Source organism: Melanaphis sacchari, unplaced genomic scaffold (assembly GCF_002803265.2).
Source record: "Melanaphis sacchari strain LSU unplaced genomic scaffold, SCAv2.0 Contig0_pilon_pilon, whole genome shotgun sequence".
Taxonomy (NCBI): Eukaryota; Metazoa; Arthropoda; class Insecta; order Hemiptera; family Aphididae; genus Melanaphis; species Melanaphis sacchari.
In genome coordinates, this window is record NW_020270366.1 from 18,901,234 (window position 1) to 18,918,457 (window position 17,224).

Here is a 17,224-nt window from a genome sequence, read left to right on the forward strand (position 1 = left end):
TCATCTAAATACTTACTGTGTGTAAGTGTTAATTGGCGTAGGTCTATTAGCTGATGACATTTATGCAGATTCAGTTATTGCGTAATCGGGATAAATTTACTTTATTTTATGAGTAAATTTAATTTACATATTGTATTCTGTAAGTGTGTGAATTTAAGCTATTAGGGTTGTGTAAATTTACACACTTTTGTAAAAATTTAGGATTGGTGTACGGATTTATCAGACCACCACAGTTTTTTATATTTCTCGTAATTTTAGAACAATTGAATGTAATTTTCGAATTAAATAATAGTAGTGTATAGATAAGTTTTAAGAGTTAAGTTTTGATTAAAAATGTTAAACCACTATACTTTAAACGTTTAAATTAAAAAAAAAAAAACAGATTATGTACCTATTTAATTTAATTTATAAGGCTGTAGAGGTTATATACCCAAGGAGAGTAAATTATGCGATCACTCCCTCCTATTATGTATAAAATAAAAATAAAATAACTTCCTCTCTTTGTGTAGAGTACAAATTTAATTTATTGGTGGGTAAATATTTGGATTTTAAAATTGCCAAATGATTTATAAAACTAAAAAATGTATAGGTAGGTGATACTCTTAACATTTTATTTGTTGTAAATTGTTTAAAAATTAGTTTAAAGTTCTGTTCAAAATCATTCAAGGGTCTTATCTACTATATTCTATTAAGATTTCTTGCATATTATATTTTGCCTTTTGAGAACATAACATTTTTATCATCATAATAATAAATCTCTTACTTCGCTTGGCGATAACTGTTGTGTTGGTATAACGGTGATGGGAAATTGTGTAATATCCGTTAGATCAATATCGGCGTCTACTTCGCTAATGTTATCGCTAAATGCATTTGGGTCGATTGACATGTCATGGCTGGTGTTATCGGACTTATGTTTGTTGTCCAAATGTCTCCTGGAACGCTGCCAGACGTATTTGGCCGCCACAACACATAATATGGACAACAGGCCGCCAATTATTCCACCGCCCAAGTATAAGTAAAACTTGTCTTGTTTTTCTAAACAAAAAAATAACACAAAAAATATATATTCTAGTATATAAATTAATCATTTTCGTACACATATAGCGTATAACAACAAAAGTACCTAATTATTATGATAGATCCTATACGACAAAAAAGACTCGCGAAATATATCGATAACAATTTAATTATATCGAAACGACGTGGCGGACAATAGTCAAATCCGTAATGCATTCGGCGGGACTATAATATTTTCCGTATTAGACAGCAGTATTGCGTCTATAGATAGTATATAAATGAAGTGGGTAATACTACGGAGCATATATTATTATTATTATTATTATTACTATGGCGTAGTGGTTCGATCGCCTGACTTACGTTTTGCTTGTATTATAAGCACGCAGTCCTAGCACCACTGTGAACGGTTAACGCACGCAGAATGTGAGATCACTGCTGTGTAGAAGTTATAGCTCCGACCACATAACACAATCTCTATCATATATACTGACTTTGATGCTACGTTTATTAATTCAAGTTCGGCCGTTAGATTATCATGTATATACCTCTATTTTGGTATACGTTTTTTTAAAAAAAAAAGACTAGTCTGGTGTTCAATAATAATAATTGTAATAATGATAAATAAAAAACGACCAAGCCACATTGGCGTAACATTATTGTATTGGTATTTGTTTTTGGTATTTTGTTGGGAACGAATTTAAAAAATCAGATATCACTCGTTGAGCATACATTTTTATTAGTATTTATACGGTTGATTATAATATAACATAATATCTACAACATTCATTATTATTGTCGTTTTCTAATAGAATGGTGTGATTACACAGTAATTGGCTTCAATTTTATGGAATGTAATTATTTTTGACTATTTTTGTGTGTATAATAATAATATTGACTTTTGATTTCAGGCTCTGAGTAGTACAATAAATATATTGGTTTTGCAATGATGTGTGTTTTTTTAATTTCTTTTTATGTCTGTTGATATTTTTTATATTTCGGGGAAAGTATTTTGATCTTTAACTTTAAAAGTGGTTTCTGATAGAAAGTAGGATCTAGTTGGTACATTTGGGGTTAAAAGGGAAAAATAACAGAAAAACGGAAATATTAACGCAAAACCAATTCTTGACAAAATTGATTTTGTTATAATTCAAAAACAAATAACCGTAGATACTTGAGATTTTTACCAAATATTTATATTAGAATTTTATAAAAGTGGTATAATTTTCAAAATATTTTGGCTTATTTTAAACATATTTGATTTTTATACGTACACATTTCTACGATCAGCTTAAAGTTTGAACATTTATTAAAAGATTCTTAATAGTTTGTCTTTATAGTGATTAAAACATATCAAAAATATATTAGCATAATTTCTTTTTTAAGCGGAAGTTCAATTTTAAACTAAATTCGAATAAATTACAAAAGTTTCAAATTATTTAGATTTTAGAAGTTTAAAATTCATCAAATTATAAATGTTTACATTCAAGGCTTGAAAATTTAGTATATAGTTCATCTCACAACATAATAAAAGTATCGAAAACATTACTACATAGGCATGGTTTTTTGTTAATTAATATTTGAAGTTGTAATTTTGATAAAATTGGTTACTTGAACTAAAAATAATGATTTAGTTATTATGCTAAGATTTAAAAATTATTTATCGCAGGGACATAAAACTTTTTGTTTTAACACATAGATCTAATTATTTTCCGATAAGAATTTTCAAAATATTCTGACTAATTTTTATTTATCGATACCACAAACTCATTAAAACCATTTAACTGTATGTTGGTATTGACTTAGAAGTTTTTAATATTAATACATAATATAATATTATAACAAATATTTTTGTGTAATTAATGTGATGTTTTTAGTAAAATCAATTAAATTTTTTGGCAATAATTGTACAAATAAATTATAAAATAGCTCTAGAAATAGAGGTTTACATGAAAACACTGTTATTATATAGTAACACACTGGCTTCGCTCAAAATCATTTTTCACACCTATGGAATGACTTGTCATTGAATTCAAATTTAAAATATTCATTTCAGTGACCTACTAAATGACTAGGTATAATCAAAGTAATAAATATATAGCAGAACGATATCCCGGTTTGGTTGTTATTGCTAAGCTGTATTATATTGGTACGTATATTTTTGTGTTCATTTTATAATCAAATAATTCAAGTTTTCAATATAATATAATATAAATAATATATATAGATTATATTATTAACTGTTCAGTTTTAATGATAAAGTATATACTTTTTAATAGAAATATCAACGTTTATTCGTATAAATAATAATATTTTATACTATACCTATATGATATTTTTTTTAGAAAAATTGTGTTTCTATGCTTATCTGTAAATATTTTACACGGAAACATAAATATTATATTTATAAAGAGTTCGTATAAGTAATTTGGTACTTTATTATCTTTATTTTGTTGTTATTATTTTTAAGATTTTTTTCTTACTTATTTCCGGGAAGCAATGTAATTGTTGTGAATATCATCAAAATATTTGTTAAAAGAAATAACTAAATTGATAACTTATTAAAAAGTTTTTTAACAAAAGTTTGAAATGATTTACAGAAATGTGTTCTTATATTGGAAACTTTTAATGATTTAAATCAATCTTATACATAATTAATGAAACAATATTGTACGACATAACAATATGGAAAATTAATTTGATTAAGTACCATTAGTTGCTAAATTATTTTTCATTGAGTTACCTACATTGTTTATTTTAAATTAATTAAATTTATTTTTTTATTTTTTGTTGACGGATTATGCTTAATTCCGCAATGCCGTTCAAATCAGTCATTAATATTTCACTTACTGTACACAATCTTGTAAGAAATGTAACCAAAAGTAACGATGTTAGCTAAGACGGTATTTGGATCAGCCGTCTTGATTTTGGTAACATTTTGTACCGGATTCGACGTGGACTGTTGATACGTATGCCGAGATATCGTACCTAATGTTCACAATACGGAAATGAGATTTGTCAATAATTATTTTCTGTGATTTTTTTCACCCAAAAGCGAAGGTTTTTGTGTTCCATTTATACAGTGGTAGCGATGACTGTGCATCAGCGCGTGTGCTAAATACTGATAACTTATAAGCTGCAGCGTAAGTGACTATATAGTGTACGTAATAGGTATATAGTTGTGTGTGTATTGTGTATACGTAGCGTTACAATTAAACATTATTATTAGATTGTTATTGCATCGCCTGCTGTAGTAATAGAGATTAGCATGTAATATTATATTTATAGAGCGTCAAAGAGTTAGTAACAAGCAGAATTAGCAATATTCATCAAACCATTATAATATTTATATTTTTACCTCAAAGTGTATGATAAAACGAAGATAATGTGTTCTCAAATAATCGAATAATACTTTTGTAAATTTGTATAAGCAACCACGGGGAGTCTTGTAATAGTTTTTAATTGAAATTAATTACGTTAAAGAAGTTTACAGTATAACAGATTGTTTAGTGTAAGTGTGTAACAAATAACTGCGGTAGAAATATTTTTAATTTATTTTGTTTTTCTCATTTTTAATAATACAGTTAAGAAAATATAAACTTAATTCTATTTCAATAAGTAGGTAGTTTTCATCTCGCTATAATTTAATTTTGAATTTTTGAAAAAATACTTTTTAATAAAAAGAAAACAAGGTTATTCATTATTGTAGAATGTACAAATGTAGAATTCATTATATTGCTGTTAAATAATATTCATTTTTATGAATTTCATTGCAGTCTTTACAACTTAAATTTGCGAATATTTTATTGAAAAGTTTTAGTGTAAATATTAGGTAATATTTTATAATATTTTTGGAGCATTGTTGAATATATTTTAAAATAAAAAAATTATATTGATCATATTTTATTTTTAAAATTATAGTGAACACATCATGTTTATAAACAAGTTGATGGTTTTAAAAAGGGTCAATTTAAAATACCAGTTTTTCACTTATATAATTAAAATTTTAGATTTATCTTTTTAATTCGCAGTGAACATTCAGTTAAGTTAATTATATTTAAATATGTTTTTCTGATTTACATTAAAATAATTTAAATTATATTATTCAACTAAAATTCAAATATTCTTTTATTTATATAAACATTATTACCGAAAAAGAAATAGTAGGTACGTGACAAAAAATATACTATCTATTATAATAAAACAAATTTAATTGATAGCCAACGGCGCTTTTCGTTAAATTGATTAAATTCCTAATTTACTAACAATTTCCATTTTTTAGTTTTAGGTATTCTCCAGTATTTCTCATATTTTTATTTAATTGTCTAACATTAAAAGAAATAGAAAAAATAACCATTAATTATTTTTAAATTGTACGACAATATTACAGCAATTAAAAATTCTTATTGATATTAATTTAATATAAAAATATTTTCATAAAATAAAAAACATAAAAATTAATTAAAATAACACATAACCGTTTAAAATTAATTGATTATTAATTTAATTATAGTTGGAATTATTTAATTGTTTACTTAATATTCGTTTTAGAAAAATTAAATATTGAACAGTCTTAAACAAGTTCACTGTATTTACGTAATTTGTATTTTATAGAATATTATATATCTCACGAGGAATCATTAATTTAAAGTGGTGAGTCATTGTTTTCTCACAATTATAAATCAAAAAACCTATGATAGATACCCTAAATATAAAATACAGTATGCTGTAAGTATTTTTTGTTATTCGAGAACCATATCAACATTTTTCCATTAATGATATGTTCGTGTTAGAAATAACAATAAATCAATATTCTTTATGTTTACCTAGTGACGAACTAGATGAATTTCCATGCCCAACGGGATCAGCAGCCGACTCGTTATACCTAGTCCTGGGGTCGTTGGCAGGATGGGATAAGGATTCGAATGGTTGTACGGGGGCCACACCAGGGTTGTCAAAGTAGTCCAGTTCCATTACAGTTGGTTCGTCGGAATGAGCAGGCTCTTCAAATTGTTCTTTTAACACTCTCCTGGGAACTATAAAAAACCAATATCGAAAAAATGTAAATTAGTCTACAATATATTATATTGTTAACACGGGGTCTTATCATTTTTTTTTTGTGTTTATGGTTCAAATTGTATCGTTCATCATGGGAAATGCCGTTTCAAATAAATGGACTAGTACACTCAAAGGGGTATTAAAAACGCCATTTTAAATTCGATCTATGTTTTCAACTAGATACATATTATTTTTATAATATTATAGTGTATATAAATTTTTAATTAGTCATTTTCCATTTAGAACGCATCCTTATATATATTACATGTTTAATAAAAATAAATTGTCAGAAAAATTATTTAAGATTTTTTGAAATTATCAATATATTTTAAGTAATAATTTTTATTAAGAAATTTAATAAAGATTTTATTTATTTATTTTTAAATTATACAGGTAGTTTCATTAATATGAAATCTATTTCTTGAAAAAAAAAATGTTGAATTTTTTTATCCTTGTAATAACTTCAAATGTGCTTTAAAAAATCGCTTTTTATAAGCATTAGTAGTAGTAATATATATATTTATCAATAAGTGCTTTCTAATACTACATATAGTCATATTAAGTAATTATTATGAAATGTAATATTTCGAAAGTAGATAGAGTACACATAAAATGATGGGTTAAAAACATAAAAACGTACTTATATATTTTCTATAACTTAGTAAGAATTGCTAAAATATGATAAGTAGATTAAAATAAATATAGACAAGGAGTAAACCAAAAAACTATTAAATAAATGGAAAAATACGTTTATATAAGTTTATCATACATTTTGTACATAACTATTAAACTAACCTATTTAACTTATAATAATACTAAGAAATGTAGAATATTTGCAATTTCGTCATAAACTTGTTTTGATAAATTTATCAAATAGAAATTTTCAAATTGGCTATAAATAATTAAACTTGTAACTTTTAAATGTAGGTAGGATTGCATTATGTTATATTGAATAAATAAAATCATAAAAGAAACAAAATAAATGGGTTGAAAATGTTGTAATAGATCAATTGATATAAAAATATATTGTTTGATTCTATAAATAACTATAAAGAAAATAATTATTACAAAAAGAATAATTACGTATAATCTGATATGTAAGTTTAGAATATTGATATTATTGTTTTTAATGTAAGCAGTATATATAATCCATATTTAGTTGAAATTTAGATTTATTTTTTAAATTAATGATCTGTTTGAGTTATTTTATGAAAATGTCACTTGTATTAGGTACTTATGATATATATTTTTTTTAATTTTGATTAATATATTTTGTTAAATAGTTGTTGAATAAAACAGTCGACATATTATTACTATAGGAATATTGTGAGTTATTTAAAATGGAGATAAAAAAATAAAAATAGAAATTAAGTCATTAAAATTATTATGATGTTATTTTAGGAAACCTATAAGAATTTTGCTCCGACGGAAATATAAAACAATATTAAAGTTTTCGGAATATATTAATCTTAAACCGGGAATTCTATGTACAAGTCTACAAATATTTACTAAATGTAATATTAATAATTCAAAAATGTAATGCGTTATTGATGGTATAGTGTATACATCATATTATTACATACAGACATGAGGTAGCGAACTATATTTTTGCTTTATTTAATAATAATTTGAGTTTGAGAAAATATAGTTCTCTACAACATGTCGTTTTTTGAAAGCGAGAAATGTAAACGTTTTGGACGTGTATATTTGCTTTTCATCAATATTTTTTCCAGGAATACATTACGGGTAGGTATCTATTTACAACACATACGATATATATATATATATACATATATACATAATATATAAACGTAGAAATATTTCGTATTAAAATGATTTGTGAGGAGGTCGCAGCTAGAAGGACTAATTTTCATACAAATTCTTCAGATTTTTCGGCATATGAGCTCAGTACTCCTACTCTTTTTTTAAGTTAAACGCGTAAGATAGTATACTATTTTGGCCATTGTATTGATGCCCTATTTTTTTTCGATTTTTGAAAATACTTTGAAAATTGCTTTCACTGGTTATTATTGTTTATATTTAAAAAAAAAAAAAAATATTACACAAGTATGTAATTGTGTACTACAAGGGACATATTCGATTAGGTTTTCAATAAAATTACTGTATTAGTTTCTTGGTAGCCTATGCCCTATGGGTAACACATGAATTTTATTGTTTACCATGCTATTTAATTTTTATAATAATATGGTTGAAAAAATAATTATCAAGTCGACAAAAGTTTAACAGGTTAATACATGAGTGTTTCTAATCAATCTATATAAATAATAAGTTATACTACACGTATTTGTCCAATACTAATAATAGTAGTTTAACCCAATATGAAATAGGTGAATCGAAATTAATTGAAATAAATTACTATAAAAAACAATTAAGCTGGTATACACTAATTTTTATGAATTTCTTACAAGGAATTTGGCAGTCATTCATTATTTTCATTTATTTTGTTCACCAATTAACTTTTCATTTTCAGCTGTTCTTCTTGACTTTAAGTGTGCTTCTTTGTTTAAGATATATTTTACATTAGATCTATTTTTTAATTAATAAAAAATTATTATCATGGATGGAATAAAATTTTGAATTAAAACTTTCGTAAAACGATTTACAACAATATGTATCGTTACAATATCGTACATTACCGTTTTAAAGTAGATCAAAATTCTGTCCATGTTTTTAGCGGAAAATTAGTTATTAGATATTTTTAACCTTTTTTTTACGTATACGAAATAATTCGAACCGTTGTATGACAATAATTAATTTTTTATCGGTGACAAATTCGTACAATTTATTTTGATACGGGAACCATTTTTCCTATTTCTAGAATTTTCTAATTGATCTTTAAAGTTTTCAACGATATTTAAAAACAAGAATTGATCACTAAATTGCATGCTCGCTTACCTATCTATACGGAATAGTAGGTACTTTATAATCTACACATATATTAATGTCTGTGTCCATAATATTAGTGTCTCTGTAATATTAGGGCGGGATCATGCGTATATTATTATCTGAATAGAATTATTCTAAGAATGGTTTCATCAGGGGCGGCGCAGACACTTAATTGGGGCGGAGCTAAGTCATAATATTTATGATAATATTATACCATACCATATTTTATATTATTATAGTTTATTTATATTTCATAGTATAGATAATAAAGGTACATAACCCTAACCACACACTTGTAGTAATAGTCAAAGTATAATGATTTTTTTCGTTGTTATTTTGTTTTTAACAATATACTGTTTTTAAGAAATACTACGGACTTGGGGTAGCAACCCTTATACTCCCCCCTCTACTGAAATCATCCTGGAATCTTGTACATCCATAAATATAAAGGCTACTATGTGTTATACAATCGGTAATATACGATGTTAGAACGTTAATACGTGATGATAAGAAACGTATTTTTTTTTTTTTAATAACCCCTAAAGTGTTCATTACTTTTTTGTTGATTTACTGAATACAAATTTTGTAACGAAATAGCTTTTAGTAACATTTAGATACTTACCGCAGTTGTAGACGACTTTTAAGTACATCCTGGAAGCTGGTTTGCAAGGGTTGCCAAATGTCGCCGCATCCGCTGCCAGTCTGCAATTTCTTTTGCCATGGCACACAGTCATCACGGTTTCCGTCGCGTAACTCACCAAACATGCTGGAAAACAATTTAACGGTTTAACAAGGTTTAATAATAAAATTTTTAAATTGCCGTAAAATCGTTTCTCGTGATCGTAATAATATAGGTATAATAATATCATTACAGACTATTTAGTTAAAGACTTTAACAACTTAAAAATAAAAAAAATAATAAAAAAAAATAGAAAAATAACTGACGCTACATCATTGTTTTACTTTTCTATCAAAAAAATATAGTTAAATTATTGATTACTGTTATATTGTATTGTAGTAAAATATAATGATGTATTAAATTGAGTTCTTTATTGAAAAAAAAATGTATTTTATAACAATGTAAGCAACAATTAAAATGTGTACAGTAAAAATTTAACTATATTATGAGTATTCCCAAAATTATTTACTTTAAACTCTATAGTCAATTTAAAAGCTATTAGATTTTTTAAATAGCACTATTGAAAAGAATACACTTTTAGTTGTGACAGCCTGAAAATAGACAAATAATATTATGATATTTACTCTCTTCGGGAACGCCTTGTGGTTGCGGACACTGAATACTCTCGTACTCAGTCCGGCCGTAGCTCGCCGAGAACATGGCTAACCGCGAATTCGAATTGCACTGTAAGTTGACCACCTCATTTTCACACGCCACTTTGCTCCTGAACTCAACTGTTAACAAATTAATACAATTGACATTAGAACGGATCACATTAAAACTTGTATAATAAAATGTTATCGCCATCGTCGTAGGTGTAAAGTAGTAGGAGACGAAACGATTTTATTGATTTTTCGCTTCTTTGTGAAAACTTAAACGTTGAGAAAAAAAAATTCTAAATGTGGCGACGTACGCTTGTTTTTGTAGTCGTTCAAAACAGGTTTTTTCAATGTTATTAATTATAATATTTAGTGCTCAGTGTATGTAATACGTATCATTGTAGTTATACTATTCACACTTGAAACTGTTTTCAATGTTTTGACTAATTTTTTCTTTGAATAATATTTTAGATTTAGGGTTCTCAACCTGGGAGCGTACCTCCTCCAAGGAGGCGTGACAAAAATTCAGGGTGTTTAGGGAGTGTAAATATGTTGAAAAAAACACAATAAATAACATTAAAGTATGTTATGACTTATATATTATGCATACATCAATCTTATAATAGTGATGGGGGGGGGGGGGGGGCGTGAACTCATATAATAGTTTGAAAGAGAGCGTAAATTTTAAAAGGTCGAGAACCCTTATTTTATATAATTAAATTAATTTCAGTAGTTAAATTGAAAATTGTGTTTTGTAAAAATATTGTATAGCAATTTATATGAGAAATGATCTTTTAAGAAACAAGAAATGTAAAAATATTATTCTTTTATTTTTATTCTAAGTTCTTACAATTTAAAAACTACTATAAAAATGTTTACATTTTTTAAACAGTTCATCAGTTTTTTAAAAACAACTGTTTCTTTTATATCGAAAATGTTCTAAAACTAACAAATATAGCTTAAATACATTTAAAATTGATTTTGATTCGTACTAAATTTAAATTTTTTCATCCTGAGCGGAGCAATGAAAACATTGATTTTACAATGATTGGTGTATCAATTACATGATACACTTTTGTTTACCAATTATTAATGATACGTTGATTATACTATTGCACATGTATTAATTAATGGTTAGTTAAAGTTGACGAGAAAAATAAAACATTTTGTACATTATTCTGTGAATATAATTAAAGGTTAATCAAAATAATAATAATCTTATATAACTTCGTAAAATATTATTTTGGGAGAATAAAAATAAAAAGTTATTTGATTTGTAGAATAAATAATTTATATAAACATTCATAATTGCTAATTATAAAACAAAACTTTAAAAACTAAATTGCACTATTGATAAATTGTAATATGGAAGTTGATTTAACTAAATTATGTCAGAGTAATTATATACCTACTTGAATAAAAAAAAATAGTTAACATAATTATATAGAATTGTTCACCGTAAACATATTCAGATACGACCATCACAACATTTTTTTTTGATATCAAATTTTTAAAATTATAGGTTTAAATAATATTTTTTACACGGATTGTTTTAATTCTTTATTTTTTTTTCATATTTAAGTGTTTATAAATAATTACATGTACAGTCGTTTTAATTGTAGATATGATTTTTTTTTACTTAATCTTATTTAATTAGACATAAATATAAGTGTGTTAATATTTTAATATTATTATTTAGTTTAAAAAAAATTTAGTATTCATAACTACTAGAAATGTATTAAAAAAATTAATATATGATACTTTTATATTCTTTTTAATCTCGAAAACATTTATTGGATTTCAAAAACAAAATAGATAATTTTTTTTCACTTAAAAAAGAATAGTGAAATTATTGTATAACAGAAAATGAAAAATAAATGTTTTAGCTTTAAAAATGGTACATTATATTAAGTAAGTAAAATGGTGTAAAACACCATTATAGTATTTATATTTCATTATTATAATATACATTTATATATAACATGTTCTAGACGGATAGAAACACGTGTCATCTTATATTCATTTTGAATTATTACAAAGTTCTACCATATAAGTATAAAACAATTTATAATGATTATAACAATATAATAATTTAGTCTGCTAAATATTTGTGTGCCAAAGTAATATTATTTTATTGTTGCTCCGTGTATTGCTACCAGGTTATCGGTAAAGTAAAAAAATATTATATTAACATTTTATTTAAATATACGTTAAATCGTACTTGGTATAACTAAGAGTCTTGTATAATATTATTAACATTGATATCCTCTCATATTCCTTCGTTTGGTATTAATTTGTTACTTTCATACCGTATTAGAAGTAGACAACATTTTAAAAATTGTTACTTATCATGCAACATAGGTTTAATTTTTCATGTTTGAATTGTGCTTGATATCAATGTGATGTGATTTAATCATGGTTTAAAAATAACGTCAGATAAATGTTTTCTGTACTTAACAAAGGTTAGTTTTATAGTGAAAATTATTTTACAGTATTAGATTATTGGATTATATTTCGGGTCACCGAAATATTTCAATAAATTCCGAATAGGAAAATTGATAACTTTATTTATATTTTCCTTATAAAATAGATTTTATCATTTAGATAATTATTAAATTAAAAATACATACATCATAAGTTTAATGAAAAGTTAATGGTTAATTAGTTACATAGACTAAATTTAAATATTAATAGTTACAATAAATAAATATGAATTATATATAAGCAGTAAAAATAATAATTATGAAATATGAATTTAATTATTAAATAATTGATTTTAAAACTCTCCTATAAAAATATAATCCTGATTAAGTACATCCAATGGCGTTGTATAAAACTTGAGCTTCTTTTTATCAAATAATAAATTTAAAAAAAAAAATCACATTTTGTTCTGTTGCAATTTTCAATTAAATAAGAAGTATGACATTGTGTTGAATCATTTTCAACCTCAAACCGAGCGGCTTGATTATATTTCAACTTAAAATAGTAATAATTTTATGGACATTTTATTGAAATGTTTCGTATATCTCTTAATACCTAAGAGTATACTTTTAACTTTTATTAACTTATTTTGAAGGAAAAACGAATTCAGGAATAAAAAGGTCAAGTTAAAAACAAACAGTTGATTATAATGATTAATAGTTAAGTTCAACGCAACACGCAAAAAAAAAAACAATCAGTATTAGGTATATTATATACAAAACAAAAAGAAACGACATGGTACAGAGACTGCAGTATTAGACATTCGTCTCGCTACGTTCACCCAGAACAATCCAGTGTCGTATTATTATTATAAATTATTACATTCGAAAAAAAGAAACTGAGCGGAGCTAGGTTTATTTTATGTGGTGTAGTTTATCCGGACGTTTTCGCGCTTTAAATTCACATAAAATGTATATATTTATAAGTAAATAAATAGTAAACCACGATTTTAGGGGCTTAATTCATGTGGCATTTGAATGAAACGACGCGCGACGATAATAATTGTGACATTTCCGACACAACCAACATTGACCATAACATTTTTATGTATTTAATCCTTTTTTTTTTTAGTTGTTACTTGTTGTTAGCTAGATGAGTTGTCGGAATATCGACCATATCTTATCTTCTGTTGGCATTTTAAATATTATAATTTTCGATCTCTATGTTGTCCTTAGTAATAAGTTCCCAAATATAACTCACCACGTTTTTATTCATGTATGTACCCGTTTGCCTATTATTGGTACACTTATTAAGTTTATACATATAATCGTTATTTTAAATTTTTGAGGAACACAAATATTTTTATTTATTTTTTATTTCAAGTTTTAATGGGCAAATCAAACATAACCAAAAAATATAATAATTTAGTTTTTCTAATACGGTTAAAATATTTAAAAATTAAGAAATGCAAACATTTTTTGGCTAGAATATATAACCCTATATTACGGTTGAGCTAAAAATATTTTCATCAGTAACAGATCATTGGGGTGATATTATGAGAGGATAAGATTTTCAGAAACAAAGAACTAGACTAGAGTTTATTATAATTTTTTCAACATTTGTATGTTTAATTTGTCAAAAAAAAAAAAAAAAAAAAATGAATAAATAAATAAAAATATTATAGTATTAAATCAGTATCCGACTATATGAATTTTCGGTGCTTATTGCGATTTTTTTTTATTTAGAAATTTTAAACATTTGACTTTTAAAGTACAAGTTTGTGAAAAATTTAAAATCTAACTAAGTGATGGACTCTGTATGAGAACTTGAGAATTTTTTTATTTATTAAATTTATATGAACCGAAAATAATTACATAAAAATCGCAAAGCATGCAGGACATATTAATTGTATGGACGTTCAAGTTACCAAACGCGTTAAATCAACGATGCAAGTGTACATTATATATAGAAAAAGCTCTAAATCGTCACCTCTTAAAGACACATTTGGGTGTTTTGCGAATAGGTATACGTGATATGTGTTTCAGATGTTCCGGTGCGTTTTAATGTAGTGTATATGTATTGTGGAGAGGGAAGGGTAGAGGAGTTAAAAGGAGGCGTTCTTTACTGGTTTGTCGTTATTTTTATTGCATGCGAGTATCAAAACAATGTTAGACGTTTTGTTAGCCAATTTGTTGCGAATTACCTACTTTTTCCTTAAAGTTTCAATCACGAATACCTTTCTGACAATGGAATTATCCCGTTGTTCCTTTATAAATAATATAATGGCTTACGATTAACTTTTATTCTAATTTCTAATGAATAAAACTGTCACGGCTATCCCCACGATATTGTCCGCATTGCGACGACGCACGTTTGCATAAATAATTTGTGTGTCTCATTATATGTCTCACAGATTATATGCGAATATACGCCATGCAATAATTATTAAATCGTGTCAAATGAAAGTCTATAACGGTTCAATACACATTTATGTGTTAGATGTTCATTTGTTTTTCAACTACGCCAGTAAATGTTAAATGTTGTTTCCAAAGCATAAAAATACTGACGCTAGCAGTACTGGTGGCGTATTTCGATGGAAATGTATAAAAGGTCGTCATTTTCAATTGAATAACCTCATTTAAATATTATGTTTATTCACAAAACGTATATTTACATTCGTTTTTATAAAATTGTGATTATAAATACTCCCTATACTCGTTGAAATACAGTTATATTTAGAATCTATACGGTGGAAAATTATATCGATTAATATAATTCATATCACAAAATATTTTAAATTCATTAAGCCCAAAACCAAGGGACAAATAGTCGACCATTATCACCTAATAATATAATACTTACGAGGTCCCAAATTTTATGAAATAGCTCGTTAATACTTCTATCATTTTCGTAGCCATTATAATATTTTCTATAGATCTACACTCGATCTATTAAGTATATGTAACAATCAACAAAATTAATTTCGTAAATTTTTAATGTTTATATGATATTTATTTCTAAAATATGAATTTAGCATATTGAATCCGTAGCAAAAATTCCAAGAGTTTTATTTTGATTCAACAGATATGGCGATGTCTTTATTTTATCTCTTTGCAATGTCTGAACGATTTGTGTGTAATCATTTTATCACTTCTATCTTTTAAATTTATTGTCTATAAAATGTTTTGTTTCAAACGGTCAGTTTATTCAATTTTTTATGTCCCTTGTCTAATTCAAGTTCGAAAATTTACCATTTGAAATTTAATACAATATTTTAAAAAAGCCATCTGTATTATATAGATGTAGTTAGATAGTAAATAGGTGTTTATTATTCATAAACAAATATAATATTTTTATATTCTACTAAAATATTTATTTTTTGATCTTTTATCATTAAATTTAAGGCAGTTAATTTATTTGACTGGATTCGGAATACTCTACATTAGATTTATGACTAGATAACTTGCACGCCTATTTTAAAATTAACCTGGAATTGAACAGATTTCATCTACTAAACACACAATCAATCGAGATTATTATCCAATAACCAACTGAATTTGCAATTACTATATTTAATTAATTTAAAGCTGTAATGGATTTCCTGTGTATATATATATAATATATTATAAACAATTTATTTTCTTTGATACAAATTTAGAGCTTAAGCTAAACGTATAATATTATATATGATTGGTTACTTGAAAATTTTAACTCATGGCAAATATGATTGCCTCAATGCATATTTAATTTTATGCATTAAAGGCTTTAACGTTATTTTTATTTGATTATGTTATATTATTCCTTACAAAATTAAAATTGTATTTTTAATTGATTCAAAATACTTAAGTTAATCGTGATCCAGTTTATTTGACAATATTGTAGTATGTATACTATAAATTAACGATGACATATTGATAGTTTTTTATTTTATTATTTATAAAAGTTATTTACAATCTGTATACATAATAACACATATATTGATAGTTATAATTTATATTTACTTTGGATATTTATTGAAATTCAATACCACGATAGATATGTGTTTTACTTTTTCGGTTATTTTTCAAATCAAAATTTTTTCAACAAAATCTTTAATAATTTACAATAATAAAAAAAAAAAAATTAAATATTTTATGTAAATTCGTTTCAAGTTTACTAATATTGGTATATTTGTTTATGTTATGATGGTTTGTAATCTATAGTGGTACATAATTAAAAAAAATACCATCTGATGTAGTCGATAACATATTTTATATCTAAACTACTTGCTATAATAAAATTACGGTTACGATGGCGCATGACCTCAATTTAAATTATAAAAATTCACATATACTCAGTCAGAAAATCATTTCGATTATGTAGTTGGTAAATGACAATCCTAGCAAATAAAATGTACGTTGTTTATTTGCCAGAAGCGTCTAACCAAGAGGGATAAAAAAAAATCGATTAAAAAGTTTGAAATAATGTTGGAGATGGATGAAACGGATAAGTTGAATGGGTTGTTTGACAAATGAGTGTGTATAACTTTTATTTTATAACAATTTTT

General features: G+C 25.2%; 1 protein-coding gene across 2 annotated transcripts in view; it reads right to left on the reverse strand.

Moving 5' to 3' along the window:
- Positions 1-17,224, reverse strand: part of LOC112591463 (protein eva-1 homolog C) — a 226,458-nt gene that overhangs the window by 3,783 nt on the left and 205,451 nt on the right. Inside the window, exons 4-8 of one of the 2 annotated variants that reach the window (XM_025335303.1) lie at positions 10,243-10,392; positions 9,602-9,745; positions 5,841-6,050; positions 3,865-4,002; positions 764-1,035 (exon numbers count right to left, since the gene is read on the reverse strand). In XM_025335303.1, the coding sequence (XP_025191088.1) occupies positions 764-1,035; positions 3,865-4,002; positions 5,841-6,050; positions 9,602-9,745; positions 10,243-10,392 (914 nt within the window). The remainder of the gene's footprint in view (positions 1-763; positions 1,036-3,864; positions 4,003-5,840; positions 6,051-9,601; positions 9,746-10,242; positions 10,393-17,224) is intronic. The other variant, XM_025335311.1, reaches the window with a different exon arrangement.